Genomic DNA, 25,037 nt, shown 5'->3' with positions numbered 1-25,037 from the left:
AATTGTGCCGGATCCGGGCCAGATCACTTTTGCTATCTGGGGAGTCAAAATCAGAAATTAAAAATACAATTAATTAATTAGTTTTTTGTTTTTAAATATACTACCAAAAAACATAACAGTTTTTTTATTTGATGATCCAAACAAAAATGAAAAAAAAAAAATGGATTAGAAGCCGAATTTGATTTAGATTTTTCACCACCGTCTTATTCAGATTACCGTTCCACCCATAGACTGTATATACAGTCTATGGTTCCACCCTAAATGCTTACGCCAGTAACACACATACAATCACCCTTCATCAGTAAAAAAGTTTATTCCCTTCTGTAAATTGGTGCTGAAACTTTAAAAATTTGTATTGGTCATGAAAATATGTTCAAATACATTTTTGGGTGAAATTCTAAAACCTCACAGTGGTTGATTGTAACTCACTCTCCACAAGGTGGTGCTATTAGTACTCAACCAACCAGCCAGTAAACATACCATGGAAAAATTCATTTTCCCTACTCTAAAACAAAGTCTAGGCTAATTGACACACAACAGAAGAGCCAGTACACAACATACAGTGACCAATTTATCCTTTATTGTAACTTGCAGTTGTTTTATGCGTTTGCCTTCTGCAGTTCATAGCATTTTAGTTTTCTTTCAAAAATATATGCAATAAAGTTGGCAAGCAAGAAGCTTTGGTTAAGCAAAATCTAAATCCATGTTGAAGTGTAATTTCTGAAGTACTTCTGACTAATTGTATAATAAAGCAATAGCATAACTGCATTTAAAACATTTCTTGGGAAATAAAATCCCTGTTATAAGACATTCTGAAGGGCTGGAACAGTTTCAGCTTGAGCTGCATCTCTCTGGGGTCCTCATTTACACTACACAGCCTGCGATGTACTGACTCACATCACGGTTCCTACACCGGTTATGCCAGCCCACCCTGAGGAACACAGATACAGTAATTCAGTTATATATTCATTGATTTGCAATGTTTAAAATTGAAACTTCTGATCCTCCAAATCCTTTGTATAAAACTTACAAACTTTGAAAAATTAATAACGTAAAAAGTGCACAGGAAGCTTATTAAAAACCTCTGTTTACATCCTATAACGCTAAATAACGCTAGTTTCACACACACACACACACACACACACACACACACACATATATATATATATATATATATATACATATACACATAGACTCCGCATAGCATAGCAGCCGAAGCCAGGAGGCAGGCTATGCAGGGTTTATGTATATACATTACCATTACATTACATTATATTTGGCAGATGCTTTTGTCCAAAGCGACTTACAATAGTGAAGTACAAAAGTAATAGAAGTTAAAGGTAAAAACATCTTAAGATAGGGACTAAAGGAGGTCAAAGGGAAATAATGGAATAGAGGAGTGAAGAAGGGGAAGAAGGAAAAAAGGTTAGAAGTAGTTAGTGTGTTAGAGGTGTAACGGGAGGTAACGTAAACCTTCAGGAGTGAGTGCAGGTAGAAAGCAGCTGTTCTGTCATCACCTTGTAGGCGATTGTAAGAGCTCTGAATTGGATGCGAGCAACAACTGGTAGCCAATGGAGCTCAATGAGCAGTGGGGTGACGTGCTCGTTTTGGCTGGTTGAAGACCAGACGTGCTGCTGCATTCTGGATCATCTGGAGTGGTTTTATGGCATTGCAGTAGTCGAGGCTTGAGATGACGACTGCTTGTATCAGGAGTTGGGTGGCCTGTTGCGTCAGAAACTGTCCATTTTTTCTGATGTTATAAAGCGCGAAGCTGCAGGATCGAGCAACTGAGGCCACATGGTGCGTGAAGGAGAGCTGGTCATCAACCATAACACCCAGGTTCCTAGCAGCGTTTGTCGGGGAGAGAGAGAGAGTCGATGGTTATAGAGAAGTTGTGTTGAAAAGATGGTTTTGCTGGTATAACCAGAAGTTCAGTCTTTTAGGGATTTAATTGAAGGTGATCCTCCTTCATCCATGAGGATATGTCAGAGAGACACTGTGATATCCGTGCAGAGATTGAATGATCTTTAGGTAAGAATGACCGGTATAGCTGGGTGTCATCAGCATAGTAATGGTAGGAAAATCCATGTGAGCGAATAACCTGACCTAGAAAGGTGGTGTATATTGAGAAGAGAAGGGGTGCCAGTACCGAACCCTGGGGAACACCAGTGGATAAGGAGTGGGCTGAGGACAGCTGTCTTTGCCATGACACCTTGAATGAGCACCCAGTGAGGAATGATCTGAACCATGACAGCACATTGTCTGATAGCACATTGTCTGAGATCCCCATGTTTGATATGTCTATATTATTTTCAGTTCAGTAAACGGCGGAGCTCGGAGCTGCAGCTAGCGTTATAGGATGTAAACCATTTTTTTTTTTACCATTTTTCACCAGAGATCTCCATTGATTTCACTCCTATCTATAGGACCTATGCAGTGCAGTATACCCAGCCACCCAGATGAGGTTCATGTTTAACTGCTGCTGCTTAATTGACATCCACATGTGTGAAACCAGCATGGAACCCATGGAAAAAATATAAGGAATGCTGACTCTATTTAAGATCTGTGTCCTTTATTTAGTCTTACCATGTTTTGATGCCCTGCTGCCTCACGATGGTCTTGGCACAAGCGGAGATGTTATCAGACAGCAGCTCTGTGAAAGCAGAACGTATTACACCACCACTCTTAATCATGACATCGATTTGTAATAAAAGCTGATGGGTGAAATCTGGACGTTGCTGTTCTTGTGACTGGGGAACTGGCCGTTGGTACACCACCAGCAGTTGTTGATCTAGAAGATGCCGTAGTGTTGTAACTGGACTCTGCATTGGCCAAGCAAACCCCTGCAGGTACAAAGTGGATCATATTCTTTCAAAAACAATATCAGATTTCTGTTGCAGTAAGTATTAAATAGAGTGTAGGCCATTTGAGTAATATTCTAATCCATATTATGGCATGAACTACTCAACTATGTAAAGAAAAAAAATACTTTAAGAAATGAATGTCAGTCTATCTGAAACAAATTGTCCTCAAGTACAGTCAAAAATACAATCAGAAATATTATGATGAAACTGCCTCTCATCAGGACCTTCCCAGAATAGGAAGAGCAAGCGTTACCTTTGTTGCAGAGGATTAGTGCATCCAGAGTTACCAGCCTCTAAATGCCTCACATAAATGAGTCTTTTGGTTTGTTTAATATGTTTAAGTTACTACATGTTTCATTATCTCTTCCTTTACAGTCTGGATCACTTCAATATTTATTTACAATGTAAAGAAAAAACAACTTTTTACTGGTACTGTATTTAACCTATGGTAATGCAAATATATAAAGTGTTATATTTAGTATATTTACAAAGGAAACTTTGGAGATTCTCCATGTTTAATCTTTGAGGGAAACCCTTAAGGTTCTTTAAGGAACCTTCAGGAAACATTTTCTTGCAGGTTCACCAAAGACCCCTAAGTGTGTTCTAAAACTTTTTACATGAAGAACCCCAAAACATTCCTCAACCCCTTAAAAAGCCTTGTCCCGTATATGGGCTACAGGTGTAGGTGATACAAAAGCCTAGAAAAACATAAAACTAAAGGTTTGGAGGACATGATTTTATTCATTATATTTTGACATTAGGATATTTACTTAATATTTTCTACAACAATTACAATTTTGCTTTTTTAGTAATGTTCTTTATCAAATGTGGAACCTTTTTATATAATGCTTGAATAGAAATCCTCAAGATTTAGTGGTGTCATGTCAGGCAGAAACTTTATAAAATTCCTGGCCTGTTAAGGGGTTTTAAAGTACTTTTAACTGTACGGTAAAGAACAAAGCTTGGCTGGGGAACAGGCTGTTGGCACACCATCACCAATGGTTGTTTATCTGGAAATTGCCGTAATCTATTGAGTCATTAAAATAACGGTTTGTGGCCTGATTTTGTAACTTGACTCTGCATTGGCCAAAAAAAATCCCTGCAACTACACATGCAAATTATGATATGGATTCTTTTAAATAAAAAAAGAGATATAATTAAAGCTGCTTCTTAACAGATTTCACTGGTTACCTGAGTGCTGGTGCTTTTAATGGTGCTGATACAAGAACTACTGCCAACATGGAGATATCAGAAAAGCAAACTCATCTGTTCGACTTCATCTTTGCTTCAAAACAAAGTTAAACCAAAGAAATGCAGAATTCTAACTGAATAGAGATGGAAAGCTCACCCTCTCTAAAAAAAAGGAGACAGCTTATTATCCTTATCCCAGTTTCTGGTTAAATACTCTGTTAAAAGACTGGCTGAAGAATTGTAACAGTATAGATCTGAAGAGGCATCTCGTTAGGGTGCATCACTCCGGGGTCTTCATTTAGACGCCACATCCTGCGATGTACTTGCTCACATTGGTTCCTTATAGAACCAATAGCCTTGATATTCTTGGTCCTTCTTTATGTCTGTTTTGTTACATAAACGTAATAGTAAAGGCCACAATTCACTATGACAAGCTTTGCAATTTTTCCAACCTGTTTTCTTCACTTACAGCTTAGAGGGGTACTGTGAAATGGATAAAGCCCTATATAAGAATTGGCTTAATTACAGGGGTATGAAAAAGTTTGGTCACCTCTGATCATTTTCATGATTTTCCTTAATAAATCATTGGTTGTTCGGATCAGCAATTTCAGTTGAATATTTCATATAACAGATGAACACAGTGAAATTTGAGAAATGAAATGAAGTTTATAGGATTTACATAAAGTGTGCAAAAATTATTTAAACAAAATTAGGCCGGTGCATAAAACTGGGCACCCTTCTGGTCCTTTTTTTTTATTTGAATACCTTTAGCACTAATTATTGGAACACAAAATTAGTTTAAGCTCATTGTGTTCACTGTGTTCGTCTGCTATAAGATATTTTTAACTGAAGTTGCTGATCTGAACAACTAATGATTTATAAAGGAAAATCATGAAAATTATACATTTTCATGCCACTGTTTTTTACTTTTATTGATTTAAATCATTTAAGTATTGGGGCTCTGCTGCTACCCTGGGGTGGATTTTATTTTCTTTCTGTAGTCAGATTATCCACCTCTGCGTACTAAAGACTGGTGCATTTATTGTTTCATGATGTGAGCCTTTAAAAGTCCTTATTTAGTCTTACCAGGCTGTCATGGTCCGCTTCTGCACTACGATCTTGGCACAAGCGATGCTATTCTGGAGGGAGAACAGCTCTGTTTGGGAAAGCAGAAAGTGTTTCATCAGATTCAGATCAAAACCTTACTTTGAATAACTTTTTATTAAAGGCTGAAAATGTGGACACTGTTGCTCTTACGGTTGCAGGTGAATGGACATTCTTTTTTGCCGGGGAACTTGCCATCGCTACACCAATAGCGGCTGTTGATCTGAAAGATGCCGTAGTCTGTTGAGCCATCGCTCGGGTTGAAGTGTGTGGCCTGAGTGTCGTAACTGGACTCTGCAAAGGCCATGCAGACCCCTGCAGGTATAAAGTAGAATACACATTTTTAAAAAGATAATAAACCATGGATTACAGCCCAACAACATCAAATATGAATGGAAACAATAGAAAGACATGCATATTGCACTTCATTTTTGACAAATGCGATCTTTTTTTACTAAAAGCAATTTTGCTACTGTCCTGTACCATCTCTGATTACAGGCTTTTAATCATTATTGTTTTTGTCCCTCTATTTAACTATTTCTCTTACTGTTCACAAACCAAACATAAACCTTGTGCTAATCCTTATCTTTCTCTATGTCCTGAGCTGCCTGCTTGGAGGTGTCCATTCATGGTTCCAGTTCCTGCCTTCTTACAAAAAACCGGTCCCACTACTCAGCAGAGTTTTAAAACAACCATTCTAATCATTTTTTGGCCCATCTTTTGTTTTCTCTCTATCTATATCTTTGGCATGTACCAAGATGCCCTGTTCCTGTTCGTAGGCGGCACAGTGGCTTAGTAGTTAGCACGGTCACCTCCCAGCACTGGGGAGGTTCTCTCTGTGTCTGTGTGGGTTTCCTCTGGGACTCCAGTTTCCTCCCCCAAATAATGGAGATCAAGAAATTTGGATACTCTAAATTGTCCAGAATTTTTTTTTACTAACTCTAAACTGCATGTATGTGTAAGTGTGTGGTATGAATGTAATGTAGGTTTATGTGTGTGTGTGTGTGTGTGTGTGTGTGTCTGTGTAAATGTGTGAATGACTGTGCCCAGGTATTAATTGACATTCTGTCCTGGGTAAATGCTGCAGTGCCCAATTCAGTCCACCAGGTGGACGGTCGTTTCTGGTTGAGAGTACGCCGTGTATCTCTTTCAAGTTGCTTTGTGACAAAATTTCTTGTAAAAAGAACCCTAGAAATGCATTTGAATTGAACTGAATTGAATTAAATCTCCCTCTGTTAATATAGAGCAAACTGGAAACTGGAAAGCCTTGCAGTATAAATCAGTGAGCCAGGCTGACGCCATTAAAGCCGTCCATTCCAGCTGCTTTCAGAGTCCTCGCCAGTGGGCAGTTAGTTTGGGCGCTGGCCACCGACACCAGCAGGAGGAGAACCCAGATCTTTATCATGCTGCAGGAGGAGAACGGATCTGTAGAAGTGCTGTGAAACTTCATTGTCACCTGTCTTGTACATCTCCCTTAAATACATACCGTCTGAGGAACTGGGGCAGTTGCTGCAATATTACAACAAAGATTACACAGAGTTCCTCAAATCAGGATAACTGTATTGTGAAATACTGAACAACTGAAGAAAGGCTCCAGTACCCTGTTGGACCACTTCTAGCCTGGATACGGTAGAAGAATGGATACAATCAGGCCTGGAGGCAAACAGGCTCCATAGGGCATGAGCCACAGATATTGCAGCTGTAAAGTATGACCCAGAAGTCAGCATCTCCGAGAATTAGAATATTGTGAAAAGATTTAATATTGAAGACTTATGATGGCCTGCAAAGTTTTTCTAAGCTTTAAAAGCTCTGATTCAGTCTGGTTCAGTAGAGGAAGGCTGCTAGTTTGACAGTTTTCCAGAAGGCAGTCGTTGTCTGTTTACAGACTGCAAAAGCAACAGAGACTTCCGGGTTTACTTTACAGCTGCAACATCTGCAGCCCACAGCCTTAAACAGATTCTCAAGAAAAGAGCACTGAAAAATTTGGGGGAGATTCACAGGGAGTGGCCTACTGCTGGAGTAGGACATATCCAGGACATCCAGGGCTACAACTGTCACATTCCTTGTATCAAGCCACTCATGAAGTGAGATGTATAATAACAAAGTAGAACTACTTCAAAAATGTACTTAGTTTTTTTTTTTTTACTTTTTAAAGTAATTTTTACTTTAGTTTTTTGAGTTGTTATTACTTCAATACATTTTTATGTGCTTTATCATTACTCATCCAATCATTAATCATTCCAAACCCAAGTTATAAAAAAAACAGATCTCTGCTGCCTGCCTGCATTGAGAACACTTGAGCTTTACTTGATTGTTTCGAGATTTAATAGCGAGAAACATCATGTTCAACATCTTCAGCAACTTCAACTTCTATTGTGGCAGTGAGAGGAATAAAGGTGACTAGCCCTAGCCCTACGTAGGGTCCATGTTTTTATTTGTCGGAGTGGGAGAGGAGAGAAGAGAAGGGAAGGACGCTGGAAAAGGGGGAAGGGACATAGTTGATCTGTTTTTGTTGATAAAGAGTTGAGCTCAGTGTTTTAGGTGCTCTAAGAGACCACTTAAATGTCTAAAATATAATCAAGAGGAAGATGGATGATCACAAGCCATCAAACCAAGCTGAACTGCTTGAATTTTTGCATCATGAGTGGCATAAAGTTATCCAAAAGCAGTGTGTAAGACTGGTGGAGGAGAACATAACAAGATGCATGAAAACTGTGATTAAAAACCAGAGTTATTCCACCAAATATTGATTTCTGAACTTCTTAAATTCATTTTACGAATATGAACTTGTTTTCTTTGCATTATTTGGGGTCCAAAGCTCTGCACCTTTTTTGTTATTTCAGCCATTTCTTATTTTCTGCAAATAAATACTCTCAATGACAATATTTTTATTTGGAATTTGAAAGAAATGTTGTCCGTAGTTTATAGAATAAAACAACAATGTTAATTTTACTTAAACATATACCTATAAATAGTAAAACCAGAGAAACTGATTCAAAAACTGAATTGGTCTCTAAATAAGTTTTATGCAGTTTGAGCAACACCAAAAAAGAAGAGATAAACAATCAAATCATAAAATTGCAGAAATTGCAGCCTGCAGCATGTCTTCAGAGTTTGATGTTATATTTATGACGATAAAACAGAAACAAGTCAAAAAACATTACTAAACTAATATATAATTGCAGTGAACAATAGTATTTACTAAATGTGTTGAAATGTTTGCAAACGTATTTCTAACATGGAAACATAATATTCTGAAATTAAACTGATTAATAAAAAAAGTTTAAATGAAGAATTAGTATTATTTTTTTTATTTGTCTACCATATACAAAAAAAATATTAACTAAGTGACTCCCACCACCCATATCTTAGACTGTCTCAGTCTCCTGATTTACATATTTAACTTGGATTTGCATCAAATAATGGAAGGTGGTTGTTAATATTTATGTTACTAATATAAATTGTACTGTTTATGCCACTGGTGCAAAAATACAAGCAGTTCAGTTTGCTTTGATGGCTTGTGATCATCCATCTTCCTCTTGATTATAGGTTTTCAATTTGCTAAGTGCGGACCACGCCTTATAGAAGTAGAAAAGGAGGAAGAAAAAGGGGAGGGAACTCGGGGAAATTTGGGCTGGAGTTCTGAACTGCGTGCTGAAGAAGCGTGCAGTTATATCCCCAAAATATGGAGCTTATAATGAAGCTAGTTTGAGATGAGCCTGTCTCAAATCGTCTGGTTTGGAACGGATGTGTAAGTGGTACGCCTGAGAAGACCACCGTCCGAGAAGCTTGATGACGTGCTCGGGGATTCCTTGTCTGGAGGCGTTGGATGCTGCACCGATGCGGAATGAGTGGGCGGAGAATTGGTCTGGTGAGTAACCGTTGACTGAAAGGATGCGGCGGAAATGTGTGTGGAACCAGTGCCTTGTGATTATACTACCAGATTCCGTAGTGAACAGAGGATCCGAAGGTGATGCTTGTTGAGAGAGCCGGAGGTGGTGGACGAGTGGTTCGCACGGGCTGAGGGGTGAGACAAGTTTAAACAGATGGAGGATCGTGGTTTTGCCAAGTTGGTCAGTTTTGCTTCGCTTGATTTTAAAGGTGAGAGTATCCGAGTCCAGGATGCTGAGATCTGATATGAGGGGGTATGAAAAGGAGTTGTGGGAGATTAAGTGAAGTGAATTCTGAGCATCTGAGGAATCCGAAGTATGCCAGGAGAAATAGCGATTGGAGCGTGGAGGATGTTGTCGGAGGGTAAAAGCCTGATCGGAGGGTTTGAATGCAACGATGGAGGATTTCTGGTGAGATGGGAGCTCGTTCGTGTGAGGATGGAGTTTCTGATTTTTGGATTCCTTTCAGGAGAAGGGAAATTTGAGGGTGATTAGAGGAAGGGTGTGGTATGCCAGTAATTAGTTTAGTGAAAAAATTGATAGCTGCCAGATGGACTCTGAGTGATGAGGAACGGGCTGAATGTTGAGTGTGAATGAAAGTAATATAAGCTGCTATTACGGATGGATGATGAGAAGGGAAAGATATATTATGTGTGGAGTGGAAATTTTTGTATGCTTTCCAGCTTGACCAGTAAGTAGAGAGTGTCTGTGGGGAAACGGCTGAAAGGATGGTTTGTTGTGCTTGGAGGATTAGTTCGTTCAGACGGGGGTTAGGTGAAGTGTAGTTAGTGAAAATGGAGGTACCGGCGTTGGGTTGCAGTCTGCATGCGGAGCCAAGGATCTCAATTTCTGGAATTGAAAGCGAGAGAGAGAGTCAGCAATAGAGTTGGATAAACCTGGGATGTGGACAGCTTTAATTATAAACTGATGCTTAATGGAGTGCCAAGTGAGGCGACGGATAAAAGGCATTATGTCTAGCGATTTTGATCGACTTTGTTGATGATGTGGACCGCGGCGAGATTGTCTGAATGGAGTAAAATTGATTTTCCTGACCATTCATGTCCCCAAAGGAGGGCAGCGACGAGGACCGCATATAAGTCCAGAGAGCGCAGAAGAATCGCGCAGCTGCGCAGATGAAGTTCTCCGGCCAAGCAGAAGCGACCAGAGGAAGGAGCGGCATCTGTGAATAGCTTAATATCGAAAGAGCTGGAAGCTGCGTTGGCGTAGAAGAAAAGCAAATCCAGCAGAGCGCCTTAGCAAAGGAGTCGAAGTTTGGGGTTAGTTTGCACCCGAAAGCAAGGTGAACTGAAAAACGGACTCTGAAAAGGCGCCAGGAGTCAGGATGGAGAGGGAGGATTTTGAAAGCCGAAACCACGTCAGCCTTAGACAGCCAGGCCCATCGCGGGATGGGGAGCTTCGTCCCGCAAACACACGTCAATGAAGTTCCAGATCCGGGCGTCTTGGAATGTAGCAGGGTTCCAGTGGTGGAGATGAACCGCAGCGCGAGCTGAGAGGGGGCGGCGCTGTAGATGGAGAATGAAGGTCATGAAGCTCCAGCAAGGAGCGGGTGCTGCAGCCCGGTGAGAAACGGCGAGAGAGGAGGCGGGGAGAGAATTGACGGAGTAAAGGAAGGAGAAAGGCTGGCTGGAAGGGACGGGTTGGAGAATAGTGTTGCCAACTGCTCAGTAAGGAAAGTAGCCATTGGCTGCAATTTGTGATTAAAACCCCTTGAAATGTTAGAAATGTTACAAATGAACTCTAACAAATGGACTACGTCTGTTGCTTTTATAAATAGGCAGAGACTTCCGAAAATAACTCCATTTTAACGTAAATTACATGATTATTTTTTTTTTTTTTGACAGTCAGCAGCGGCTTTAGGTATGCGCAGTTCGTTGCAGCGTGTTTGAAGAGCGGTGTGAGTGTGTGGTCTGACTGAGACTGCGCTGTGAGTGTCGTGGGCGGGGCTCGCGGCAGCACCTGCTGCTCGCTGAGGAGAAACTGAAGAGCACGTGTGTTCATTTAAACTCTCAATAACAAACAAACTACGTTGGCAAGTTGGCAACACTGTTGGAGAACAGCAGGAGGAACGCAGAAATGGAGAAGGACGATGACAGAGAGGGGGTTCGAACGACTGAGGGGAAGAGGGAAACGAGAGAGACGAGAGAAACGAGGCGCTGAGGCGAAGTTGGTGCCGCGCCAGGGGTGCGAGAGCTGCAGCAGCGGCGAGGGGGAGTTGGACGACAGAGGGAGGGGGAGTTGGACGACAGAGGGAGGGGGAGTTGGACGACAGAGGGAGGGGGAGTTGGACGACAGAGGGGGGGGGGAGTTGGACGACAGAGGGGAAGAGAGACGAGAGACGAGGCGCTGAGGCGAAGTTGGTGCCGCGCCAGGGGTGCGAGAGCTGCAGCAGCGGCGAGGGGGAGTTGGACGACTGAGGGAGGGGGGAGTTGGACGACTGAGGGAGGGGGGAGTTGGACGACTGAGGGAGGGGGGAGTTGGACGACTGAGGGGGGGGGGGGGGGAGTTGGACGACTGAGGGGGGGGGGGGGGGAGTTGGACGACTGAGGGGGGGGGGGGGGGGGAGTTGGACGACTGAGGGGGGGGGGGGGGAGTTGGACGACTGAGGGGGGGGGGGGGGGGAGTTGGACGACTGAGGGGAAGAGAGACGAGGCGCTGAGGCGAAGTTGGTGCCGCGCCAGGGGCGCGGAAGCTGCAGCGGCGGCGAGTTGAGCGGGCGACGTCATCAGGCCGCGACGCCGGTGCGGCTCATGCGCGCTGTTCAGAGGTTCAGTGAAAAGTTCCGCTTTTGGAGCAGAACGGGGGAAAGGGACGCCGCGGCCCGTCAAAAACCCGCTGCAGCTTAACAACAGTCCAATCGGAAACGCGAGGAGGCTGGGACTTACTAGGAGAGAGGGGCCCAGTGCCGGCGAGGCTGGCCGAGGAAGACAGGCGTCCGGAGCGGCGAGCCCGCGCAGGAGGAGTAGGGGAAGGGGGAGAAGAGCGGCGGGAGTGCCGAGATCCGGGGGTGCACTGGTGAGGACGACCGACCCGGGAGGAAGAATAAGCAGTAGCCGGAGTAGACCCAGGAGTAGCCGGAATGGAGATTACGGAATTCGGACGAAGAGCCCGGCGAGGTGGAGTAGGGGAAGGGGGAGAAGAGCGGCGGGAGTGCCGAGATCCGGGGGTGCACTGGTGAGGACGACCGACCCGGGAGGAAGAATAAGCAGTAGCCGGAGTAGAACCAGGAGTAGCCGGAATGGAGATTACGGAATTCGGACGAAGAGCCCGGCGAGGTGGAGTAGGGGAAGGGGGAGAAGAGCGGCGGGAGTGCCGAGATCCGGGGGTGCACTGGTGAGGACGACCGACCCGGGAGGAAGAATAAGCAGTAGCCGGAGTAGAACCAGGAGTAGCCGGAATGGAGATTACGGAATTCAGACGACGAGCCCGGCGAGGTGGAGCAGGAGTGGAGACAGGCTGGCCAGGAGGGAAGAGGTCCTCGTCGGAGGCGGTGAGTTAAAGGTCCATGACGGAGAACAAGCTAATGCTAGCAGGCGGGTGCGGCAGATTCGACTGATGCGAAGTTTTCGTCACGAGAGGTAGTTAGTTAGGGGAGGTATTTATAGGACGGTTGATTGATACGGGGTGGAGTTAGAACGTAGAGTTCGGGCGTGGTCCTTCTCCCAAACTTTTGTTATTACATAACATCATTTAGGTAAAATCAAAGAAACTCTTTTTAAGTGGTCTCTTATTTTCTTTCATATATATATATATATATATATATATATATATATATATATATATATATATATATATATATATATATATATATACATACAGGGGTTGGACAATGAAACTGAAACATCTGGTTTTAGACTACAATAATTTATTGTCCCAACGGACAGTTCTGGTGGAAACAGGTCCTTCTTGGTGGTATGCTGACATTACCCTGGATACTGTGGCTCTTGATACATCACAAAGACTTGCTGTCTTGGTCACAGATGCGCCAGCAAGACGTGCACCAACAATTGTCCTCTTTTGAACTCTGGTATGTCACCCATAATGTTGTGTTGTCCAACCCCTGTATATATTCCCTGTATATTTGTCATATCTAGTAATTAAAAATATTTTTATGGCTGTCCCAATGTGTTCTAGTCTGTATAAAGTTCTAGTTGAAATCATGTAACATTATGAGATATGTTAAGCTAAGGTTGAGGAAATATTACAAGTATATTTACTATTTGGCAAATCTGTTTCCCTAATATTACATGCAATAAATTGAGGAAAAAAAGGTATTAAAAAGGGTCTGTCCTGGGTGATGACCCACTTATTTGTCCGAAACCTACAGGATGGTAGTTCTCCAGGAGGGCAGATATTGTGGTGCAGAAGATTATACTGCGGCTAAACTGCACTGCCCTCTTCTGTTAACTCAAATAACTGCAATAAACAACACTGCAAATATACAGTATATACTACATGGACTAAAGTATTAGGACACCTGTTTTACACACTTTTATACCCTTCTGCAGACCTCACACCTGATATTAGCCATGGTGCCAATAGGTTCATGTTTATCCAATTTTTATCCAGTCAGCAGCAGAGGCAGCATTTTTGAAGCTGAACGAACAAATAATAAAAGCAAAAAAGCTAATTTCTGCTCCCCATCACTAGACTAATCATAAAACTGACCTGCTCCCTTTCTGAAGACATACTGCCCTAAAGCAGGGGTGTTCCAACTCTTCTGGTTGGGGGCCAGAAGGAGAAATAGTCCACATTTATTGTTGTTTATATAATATTAACATACACCTCAGCAAGAATGGGATTTGGACTCACACAACAATGCAAAAAAATACATCTCTGAAGTATTTTAATAATTATATTTCATGGTAAAATTTATAGTTAAGCATGCTATTTTTTTAAGTACATATATGCAGTCATATGAAAAAGTTTGGCCAAAAAAGCCAATTTCTGCATTTATGCAAAAGCACACCTCAGGCGACTTGAAGAAATGCTTGAATAAATGGCTTCTTTCGCATCACTCTCCCATACAGCTTCTTCTTGTGCAAAGTGCCCTGTATTGTTGACCGATGCACAGTGACACCATCTGCAGCAAGATAATGCTGCAATTCTTTGGAGGTGGTCTGTGGATTGTCCTTGACTGTTCTCACCATTCTTCTTCTCTGCCTTTCTGATATTTTTCTTGGCCTGCCACTTCTGGGCTTAACAAGAACTGTCCCTGTGGTCTTTCATTTCCTTACTATGTTCCTCACAGTGGAAACTGACAGGTTAAATCTCTGAGACAACTTTTTGTATCCTTCCCCTGAACAACTATGTTGAACAATCTTTGTTTTTAGATCATTTGAGAGTTGTTTTGATGAGCCCATGATGCCACTCTTCAGAGGAGATTCAAATAGGAGAACAACTTGCAATTGGCCACCTTAAATACCTTTTCTCATGATTGGATACACCTGGCTATGAAGTTCAAAGCTCAATGAGGTTACCAAACCAATTTTGTGCTTCAGTAAGTCAGTAAAAAGTAGTTAGGAGTATTCAAATCAATAAAATGATAAGGGTGCCCATACTTTTGCACCGGTCAAATTTTGGTTGAATGCATATTGCACATTTTCTGTTAGTACAATAAACCTCATTTCAATCCTGAAATATTACTGTGTCCATCCCTTATTAGATATATCAAACTGAAATGGCTGTTGCAGGGCAGGGCAGCTTTAACCAACACATCAAATCTTGTCACATCCTGGCACCAATTAGCTCTTAGACAAGTCAATAGCCTAGGGGTTCACACACGTGTTCAATAAAACCATGCAAACATATATTTTTTTGTGTGGTATTAGGTGCCCAATACATTTGTTCTATGTTTTAATTGACTCACCAGATGAGTGCAGGACCTAGCAAAAAATCTAAAACTTACCACTTCCATGTGGAGTGGAAGGAGGACTATTTTTTTTTACAATGTCAAACTTGAAGTTGAGGGCCTCTGCTGGGCAATTGTGGAACTTGCTGACTGAATAAAAATGTCTATACTTGCTTAAGATGAGAATGTGCCACATATCAGACAGCATTTTTTGGATCATCCTACTTATGTAAATCAGCCTTTTCCCTCATGAAAATATTTAAGTCCAGATATCGGTCCACAGTCACTGATGACCACTTGGAAACCTGCTTAAGAATTGGAATCAGCAGCTGCTGTCCAGACTACGCAAACCTGGCTGAAATTATTCAGTGTAATTCATTAGAATAAGGTTAGTGTAATTTTTTTTGTGTTAATTGTCCTGTATTTCTAATAATATCATGAAGCTCTGATGGATTTAGGTCTGGTGGATTACGATGTCCTGTCCTCTGCAAAAGTAGATCTCGGGGCAGAAAAGTGTGGCCCCCCCTGGTTTAAGCACACTGCGTTTGTCTATTGTTGTGATTTAGATGAAGGTCAGAACACATTTAAAGACCAATTCATGCAGAAATCCAAATAATTCCAAAGGGTTCACATACTTGTTCTTGCAACTGTATTGCCAGTAGAACCAGAATCTCTCAGCGTGACTTTTTGGCACAATTCCAGTTGTGGGCAATGACCACAGGAAGTAGAAGGACTGATGGTGCTGCAGCCTGATGACATGAATATGACATCTGTATCTGTAATATCTGAATCTGTATATCTGTAATCATAAAAAAATGACAAAATATAAACATTTGCTTTGGTCTGATCTAAATTTAAGTCTCTTTTTTCTTCCTTTTCAGCTCATTTTTTTAGTCTTCACAAGTAAAACCCAGATAACTAAAACTCAGAGCTGTTCACTGTTTAAACACGTAATCCTACAGATCACACCTGAACAACAAGAAATACAGCACCTGACAGTCACATGTTACAGTATTTTTACTCTCTCAAACATGGAGGTGTGGTTTAAACTAAATGCACCTTGTTTTGAGTTGCTAAACATTCAGGAGAGGATATAAAAGCTAAAAGTCTATAATTATCATCTTACATTTATTATTGATTTCAAACACAGATATTGTCAGAGGGTGTTTGTGGACTTGAGTTGTTTTGTTGTTTTAAAGTGGAAAAATATATATATATATATATATATATATATATATATATATATATATATTTGAAATATATATAGTATCTGATCTCAACCAGTAAATTGCAAACATATTTACCCTTTGATTACCCAAATATAAACACTAATAATTAATACGAGATAATAAAACGTAATAAACATTGTTTTAATAACACCAGTAGTTTGTAAACACTGTTCACGTAGAAAAATCCAAAATATGTTGAAGTCTGAGTTTTGGATAAAAATGCCAGGTATTCATCTGTTCAGATCCTCCTTTTCCAAAGCTCCTCCTCTCTACATGTCTACCTGCTGGAGGAACTGAAACTCATACTGTCACTCTGCTGATCCTCGCTCTCATCACCTCACCTCTTCTAATAGACCCTGATAAATACTCTTATCTACCAACTCTGACCTGTTCAACCATCTCTCTGAAGACATCTGAAGACGCTGGAATAAAAACTACAGGACCTGACTGAGAACTCCTGCTGTGTTCAGTACAGAAATCTTTAAACTGAAAGAGACGATCAGACAGAAGAAACCTTTAGAAGAAGAGACCAGCAGCTGAAGATGGCATCTAAAATCTCTAAACCAGATGAAGATCTGTTGTGCTGTGTGTGCTGTGAAGTCTTCACTGATCCGGTTATCATGTCTTGTTCCCACAGTGTGTGTAGAACCTGTCTGCAGCAGTTCTGGAGGAGTAAGGTGTCTAGAGAATGTCCAGTTTGTAGAAGAAGATCCTCTAAAGAAGACCCTCCTCTCAACCGAGCTCTGAAGAACCTGTGTGAGGCTTTTCTAGAGAAAGAGAGCCGACAGAGATCTTCAGCAGGGTCTGAGGGGGTCTGCAGTCTGCACAATGAGAAACTCAAGCTCTTCTGTTTGGATGATCAGCAGCCTGTGTGTTTGGTGTGTCGAGACTCAAAAAAACACAAAAATCACAATTTCTGTCCAGTAGATGAAGCTGTGACTGACTGTAAGGTAGGATATTAGTTCTAGTATTTCTATTTCTAAACTGTATAAAGTCTTTCTTAGTTCAGAAACAGAATAACATGCTATGTAATTTAGAGGTAAAGTCTGTTAGCGGGTGTGGTTTCAGACCAAAGAGCAGACAATATGAGTAAATCATTAATCCATAATAATAAAGTTATAAAATGCTGAGTTTAATTTGCTGAACAGTAAAATCCTCTGATCTTCAGTCGTTCTCTCTGTGATCACATTTATATTTCTGTTCAAATGTTGAAGGAATTCACTAAACTACACTGTGGTTCAATTCCAGACTAAACTCCAGACTGCTTTGGAGCCTCTACAGAAGAACCTGAAAGTCTTAGAGGAAGCTAATCGAGACTATGATCAAACAGCAGCCCACATTAAGGTGATCCATCATCTTGAACTGTCAGCCATGTTGTTAAGATCATGTTAGTGATGAGTGTTCACTTATCCTGTAGGTGGTAAATGCTTGTAGAACATCTGTTAGAGTTTGTGTTTCCTAATCGTCTCTCATTCCAGACGCAGACCCAGCACACAGAGAGACAGATAAAGCAGGAGTTTGAGAAGCTTCACCAGTTTCTAAGAGATGAAGAAGCAGTGAGGATAGCTGCACTGAAGGAGGAAGAGGAGCAGAAGAGTCAGATGATGAGGAGGAAGATTGAGGAGATGAATGAAGAAATATCATCTCTTTCAGACACAATCAGAAACATAGAGAAGGAGATGGAAGCTGAGGACAATCAGTTCTTACAGGTAAGAGTCTCTTTACCATCTCTCTCTCTCTCTCTCTCTCTCTCTCTCTCTCTCTCTCATACTGGTGAGAGTGTGATTATTGTGGGTGGGACTTTAGATAGATTTTTATTTCTTTTTCAATTTTATTTGAAATCCTTTTCAAAAGACTCTTCATTTATAAAAATCTTCTCTTTATTTCTCCTCTCAGAACTTCAAGTCTACAGAGAAACAGTAAGTCAGTGTCAGATCACCCATTTTATCTCCTGTTTAAATAATAATTCTATTTAAATCTACAGTATATTTAATTGATGGTAAATATGAATGTATGATAATGAAATGAAAGTGAATACAGATTGTGTGATAATGTTGTAGTAATGAGAACAGTAGCAGAAATATTAATTTGACAGAAATATTGACTCGAGTAAATAAACAGAATAAAATATTGATGTTTATGTAAATAAAATACAGGCTGTAAATTTTATACAGTGAAATATTTCACACAGTTTTATATTTTCAGAGTTCAGTGCTCACCAAAGCATCCAGAGAAGACATCAGGAGCTCTGATCAATGTAGCCAAACACCTTTCCAACCTGAAGTTCAGAGTGTGGGAGAAGATGCAGGAGATTATCCAGTACAGTAAGTTGTGTTTCTCTTAGGGTTGATCTCTCAGATACAGTCTGATTCTGGACTGATTCCTGCAGATGTTCTAATAGAAAGATCTAGAACATATATAAAGATTTGAAGCTCAGCTGTACCAATGAGCAGGTTTTACCCACAATCCTCCATGGACCAGATTCACTTCTGAGAAAATCTGCTGTTGTAACATTTATCAGACGAAACAGGAGCACACAGGTGTTAAAAGATGAGAATAATAAATATGTTTATAATTGGAACAAAAGTAGAGCTAGATGTTAACCAGAGCTCCAACAAGGAAACATAAATAACTAACCTGAAGAACATCTAGTAATAAAACCCAAAAACAGGTCAAAAACCAGGTGACCAAAATAATTTGACAATCTAAAAGACAGAACACAATAATAAACAGTCTGTAATGACAAATTGTAAACAGAAAAATAATGCTGGTACACAACAGGTATAGGTTGCAATACTTCTTAAAGACAGATCTAAACATATAGGTTTATACACACACCAATGTACACAAATGACTTTGGACCAGGATTGCTAAGGGTTCTGGGAAATGTTTGTAGATTTGACAGAGGTAGTAAGAAAATTCAGAGGTCTGACAGCTGTAAATCTGGATTATTAGAAGTTTTTTTTTAAATAATAAATTTGTGCTCTGCAGTGATACTGCAATATCAAACTCAGGAATCAGTTTCAGAGTCAACAGATCTGAAAATGATAAACGACGTTTAGCTCTATGAGAAAATCACTCCAGAAAAATGCTAAACATAGATGAGATCTGCTACTGAACTATAAATCACCATTCACTACTGAAGATCTGTTTTAGTGCTGCACTGAACTGTAGATCTAAATTTAGTCCAGGATTAAAGTTGATCTGTGTTCTGGAATCTTCCTCTAAAGCTGTTTTACTGTTTTATTTTAAGTAAAGAAACCAATCTGTAGAGATTAAACCATTTACAGAAATGGAGAAAAACATGATGTTTCATTCTGTTCTCTCTCCTCAGCTCCTGTTAGTCTGGACCCCAACACTGCCCACCCACACCTCCACCTGTCTGATGATCTCACTGCTGTAGAAAAGAGAGACCAGAGATCATCAGTTCCTGATAATCCAGAGAGATTTGATAAGTTTGGGGGTGTTCTGGGTTCTGAGGGTTTTAACTCAGGGACACACTGCTGGGACGTCCAGGTTGGAGACCGGGATGACTGGACACTGGGTTTGATCCCAGAATCTGTAACAAGAAAGGGAGAATCTTTCATTCATTCACTGTGTTGTCTGTGTTACACTAAAAGCGATAATAAATACTGGATATTCTGTGCAGGACAATCAGGTCTCTTCCTCACCCCTAAAGAGAAGCTGCAGAGGGTCAGAGTGCAGCTGGACTGGGACAGGGGGAAACTGACCTTCACTGATCTTCTAACCAACACACACCTGCACACTATAACACACACTTTCACTGAGAGAGTTTTTCCTCTTTTCTGTAATAGGTCTGATTATCCTCTGAGGATTTTACCAGTGAAGACGTCAGTAACAGTGGAACAGCACAGTTAAAGTTAACTCTGCTCACAATCAACATTTATACAGATAGTGACTTTACTAATTATGATCATAAGACTATAATTACATGCATATTTGAAATAATGTATCTGTACCAATAGGAATGGCTTCTGATATCATAACAACATTAGAAACATTACTAGAGAGAGAATTCACTTGTTTTCAGTGTAGATTATATTTTCTCTCTATATGTATAAATATCTTATGTTAAAATTAACATGTTATTAAATGTTATATTCTGTTATATGTGTTTGTTTCTGGTGGAATAAATTCTAATAAATGATAAATAAAAGAACGGTATTTGTATTTATTCCTAGAGAAACACTTTATAAAAAAAAGTTTTATGGTTATTAGGTAAAAACTGGTACTAAGCAGGAATAACTGTTAAGTGCTGAAATATAACACAATTCACTTCTATTAAAGACCAAGAAACACTGATTAGTTATTCAATAGATAATCAGTAGCAATAAAACTTAAAGAACTTTCATTTAATAGACTTAACTGACATTATGTGTATTATGATGTAAAATACAATAGCTGACCGTTATTCCATTTTTAATAAACATTAGAGAAATACCAACATTTTGCTGCTAATGTAACAATTTCTTTGTCTATTTTAACTAAACATATATATTTTCTCAAGAGAAACAGGAATCTTATACAAACTTTCAATTTCAGCACACACCCCAAATTAGGTTTAACCAATTTACACCATTCAATTTACCCCCTATAAAAATAATAGATCACTCTGTTTATCTCAGTTACAGTGGTGTGAAAAGTATTTGATCCCCAGGACTTTGCAACTTTTTGGAGAGTGTGTGTCCCGTTACATCTGGCATACAATTAACACAGAATTTCATACTGAAAGTCAAACATGGTGGGGGTAGTGTGATGGTCTGGTACTGCTTTGCTGCTTCAGGGCCTGGACAACTTGTTGTAATTGATGAACCATGCATTCTGAAAATCTTGAAGGAGAATGTCCGGCCATCAGTTCATGACTTTATGCTCAGGTTTACTTGGGTTCTGCAGCAGGACAATGATCTAAAGCTCACCAGCAAGTCCTCCTCTGAGTGACTCAAAAAACAAATTAAAGGTTTTGGAATGGACTAGCCAAAGTCTGATTGAGATGCTGTAGCCTGATATAAATCAGGCTGTTCATGCTCAAAAACCCTCCAAAATTACAGAATTAAAACAATTCTGCAAATAAGAGTGTACCAATACTCGATTGCAGTTGTTGTTGCCAAAGGTGACAAGATATTAGGTTTGAGCGGCCAATACTTTTTCACTCAAGGCCAGGTTGGATAGATTTTTTTCCCTTAATAAATGTAACTGTTTTTATATTTACTCAGGTTATCTTTGTCTAATATGAAAATGTGAAAAATGTAAGTATGATAACAAAGCAAAAACAAAAGATACTTTTTAAAATATCCGTAGAATATATATAGCAGACATCCACATACATCTGCCTACATACAAATTAACACACAAGCACTGAAAGCACCCTTACATAACACTATGTAACAAATACCCATTCATCAGTTTATTTCAGGATAACTTATCTTTTATGAAAGCAATAGCTTCTGACCAGTATCGGATTGTAGCAGCTTTAGCATGATGTAATCTGGCGGTGGCCCTCTCCAGCACAAGAACATCAAGAAAAAAATATAAGAAAGTACGTTTTAAAAGAATTTTCTCCTCCAGACGGAATTTTAATATCAATTTTATGGCTGCTGTAACAGCTGCCATTATTATTTTCCTTTGAGAAATACGCAAATTAAGAGTGGAGTCATCCCCAAGGAGAAATAGTGCAGGGGAGAGAGGGAGAAAGTGGATAACAGGGGGATCACCTCATTCCAAAATTTGAACAAAATTTGGGGGCACTGCCAGAAAACATGCATATAACTGCATACAACCCTAAGAGAACAACTATGACATCAGTTAGTTTCATCTGAAATGCACGGTAGGGAGTGATATAGAACCTGAGAACCACTTTATAATATATCAGTTGGTGAGCGAAATTTTTTGAAGAGTTAAAGATGTTGCTCCAAATTAAGCTCCAATCCAAATTCATTATGTCATTACACAGAGATAAATCGCATTCCCACATTTTTACTATACCAGGCTCTTGGGAGACTAAAGAAGAAAACTTATTATAAATTTCTGAAACCAAACCATGAGAATCAGAGAGTGATTTAAATAAAGCCAAAAGAGGATGTGTTCTCAGGGGACGATCCCATATGCTCGTAATGAAGACCGTAATCGTGGGTACAGAAAATAAGATGAACCTGGCAGAGAGTAGGTTTTCTTTAGGTCATTAAAATGTCTTAGCTCCTTGTCATTATACAGATTGTCCAGAATTAAAATGCCAGCTTTTGCCCAGGGAGGAAAGATAAAAGGTTTGCCCCCTGTCAGCAAAAAATGATTACGCCAGATTGGAGAATGTTCATAAAATTTTAGATTGATGTCCATATCTTTATTTGCCTGCAGCCACACCTCCAGTGTATTACTGATCACTGCCCCAAAATACAATCTTGCCTTTTTTTAATTAAGACCTGTAAAGGGCAAGTCATCCATTCTAAGGGGTTCAATAATTTTACTTTCTAGATTCCGCCATGATGTCATAGAATGGGGGTCAAACCATGTTCTCATGTGAGCTAATTGAAAAGATAAATAGTGAAACTTAAAATGAGGAAGCCCCAATCCCCAATCCCCAATCCTCCAGAAACTTTAGATTGTTGAAGAGTGGAAAATTTTATTCTGGCTCTCTTGCCATTCCAGAGAAATTGTCTACACACCTTATCCATTGTCTTAAAGAAAAATATAATCAATCCACGAATATGACTTAAAAAAAAGTGTAGTCTCTATTACTAGGGTTTATAGTGCGCCAAGGATTAATCAAATTCAAGTCAGTCAGGAAATCTCTCAGTAAATTAGATGAAGCATTAGATTGGTTTAAGGCCTGTGTATTACACATCCTATCCAGGCTATTATCCACCACACTGTTATAGTCCCCCCCCCATTAAAAAAATGCAATCTGGGTGACGTAGAACAACTTGTTTAAGAGAATCGTAGAAAGAGGCATCTTGATAGTTAGGGGCGTATACTGAAAAAATATCTTAACTACATCTTAACAGAATCAAAATTACATTTTATAAAACAGAACCTCCCTTTCATGTCAGCACTGGATTTAAGTATATTAAGATTCAGATTTCTCTTAATTAAGATAGAAACACCCTTTGTTTTGTTAGGTGCAGAAGAGCTGGCTGCAATCCTATAATGCCTGTTTTGACCTCTGCGGACATCTGCAATCTTTAGATTGGTTTCTTGAAGTAGGGCAATATCTACCGACTTTTGGCGAAGAAAATTTAAGATTTGGCCCTTTTAACTGGTTCGTTTAGGCCCCTGACATTCCAGGACATAAAATTAAACCTACTCATTCACATGGGGAAGATTCACTCATTGCAGCTGTACAGTAAACATGCAGAAAAAAATGAGGATATAAGTAGGTGATTACTAGTGCTAGAACGGTGTGTGCATCTGAAGTACAACGAACAACATTACAAAAACCAGAACAGCCTGCATAAACTAGCCAGAACACAACATGTAAACTTCCCGGGCTCTCCGTCAAAAGGAGGCCCCTCAAGAGTCCAGAACTCCATATTTCAATGCTAGAATTGTGGACGCGAATGAGACCCAACCAGAGATGTATAGTCAGTTCAGTACTTTGCCGAAGCTTCAGAAGAAACAACTCCGCGAAGAGGAGTAGCTTTGCCTGGGCATGTACGAGCGGAGATCCAGCCTTCCTATATGCTGCCAAGGTGAGTTGTCGGTCATTGTAGCGAAGCAACTTGAAAATAAGTAAACGTGGTTTGGAAGCTGTATTTGAGTTAGCTGTATTTATTAGCTGTATTTGAAGCTGTAAACTCTGTGGGCTCTTTCTATCTCAAAAGCCCGACCCTCCAACGAAGGGAGACATACAGGGAGATGTTTCTGGATGAAGCCGATGGCATCGTCTCCCTCCAAGCCCTCTGGAAGTCCCACGAGGAGTAGGTACTTGCGGCGACTTCCATCCTCAAGCTCCGCTAGCTTAGCTCGTAGCTTGTTTAGGTTTTCCACCAACTCGGCTGTATAAGATCTCTCCTGCCTTTGAGCCGCTTGGATGATATCAGTGCGGGCGGTAAGAGACTGCATGGCTGTCTCCAGATTCGTCACTGTCGATTCGACGGCCCCTATCCTCTGCTTCACGACCTCCAAACCAGCACAGACAGCTCTCACCTCGGCAGTGAGATCGGTCCCCAGCTTGTTAACAGCAGCGGTAAGCAGGTCTAATTTTTCCATCACTGACACGTTGTCTCCTTCGTTCTCAGGCATCTCCGACGCCATTAGCAGAGCTTTTCTGACTTTCTTTTTAGCTGACTTCTTAGAAGGCGAGGGAGCCGGCGACGAGCAATCTTCCAGCGTTCTCTTTTTCAGCCGCATTTATCCGCTCAATTGTAAAACAAAAACTTGAATATCAGAAGCAAAAAAAAACAAAATAGGGGATCCATGAGGGGGCGGAGTCGGTCTACGCCACCATCTTGACCGAAGCCTCAGCCGGAAGTGCCTTTGTAAATGTTTGTTGAACTGTATATATCATTTACGGGACAGTCAGAAGAAGATAAACGAATGATACAATTTTAATGGTAATACATTATTTGTTAAAATGTGAAGTACCTGTCAAGTCTCCCGTTTTGGCTGGGAAGCTACCGTATTTTACCCCGCCGTCCTCCTGTATTAGTAACTTCCTGTAAATTTCCCGTATTTTATAAAAAAAACACTTATTAATGAGGCGACTGACCGCTGTGTAAATCAAAAATCTCTTAATGCCAATCACAGTGCCAGTTTTAGGAAAAAGTCCAGCCAATCAGCTTGGTCTTGCAGAGCGCGGAGAATGGTTAGTTTAACATGTGGTCCCGCTCCCTCAAATTGATAAATAGTTAAGAAAATTATAATAATCACGCTATGA

General features: G+C 40.4%; 3 protein-coding genes across 3 annotated transcripts in view; 1 reads left to right on the top strand and 2 right to left on the bottom strand.

The window, feature by feature from the left end:
* The window catches only part of baz2a (bromodomain adjacent to zinc finger domain, 2A), a 353,839-nt gene that overhangs the window by 112,867 nt on the left and 215,935 nt on the right, over positions 1–25,037 (bottom strand). The window lies entirely within an intron of this gene.
* Positions 712–6,566, bottom strand: LOC103028901 (lysozyme C-like). The gene is made up of 4 exons (XM_049462811.1): positions 6,441–6,566; positions 5,313–5,474; positions 2,587–2,653; positions 712–931 (listed from the first exon to the last, which is right to left on the bottom strand). Exons 1-4 carry the CDS (start codon positions 6,562–6,564, stop codon positions 865–867), a joined length of 420 nt encoding a protein of 139 aa, XP_049318768.1. The 5' UTR covers positions 6,565–6,566; the 3' UTR covers positions 712–864.
* LOC111197634 (E3 ubiquitin-protein ligase TRIM35-like) lies at positions 16,419–20,223 on the top strand. The gene is made up of 6 exons (XM_049462802.1): positions 16,419–17,097; positions 17,396–17,491; positions 17,626–17,856; positions 18,044–18,066; positions 18,353–18,471; positions 19,482–20,223. Exons 1-6 carry the CDS (start codon positions 16,690–16,692, stop codon positions 20,024–20,026), a joined length of 1,422 nt encoding a protein of 473 aa, XP_049318759.1. The 5' UTR covers positions 16,419–16,689; the 3' UTR covers positions 20,027–20,223.

Source organism: Astyanax mexicanus, chromosome 13 (assembly GCF_023375975.1).
Source record: "Astyanax mexicanus isolate ESR-SI-001 chromosome 13, AstMex3_surface, whole genome shotgun sequence".
NCBI classification, from domain to species: domain Eukaryota; kingdom Metazoa; phylum Chordata; class Actinopteri; order Characiformes; family Acestrorhamphidae; genus Astyanax; species Astyanax mexicanus.
Note: the sequence above shows the minus strand (reverse complement) of the source record. Positions and strands in the feature narration are given on the sequence as shown.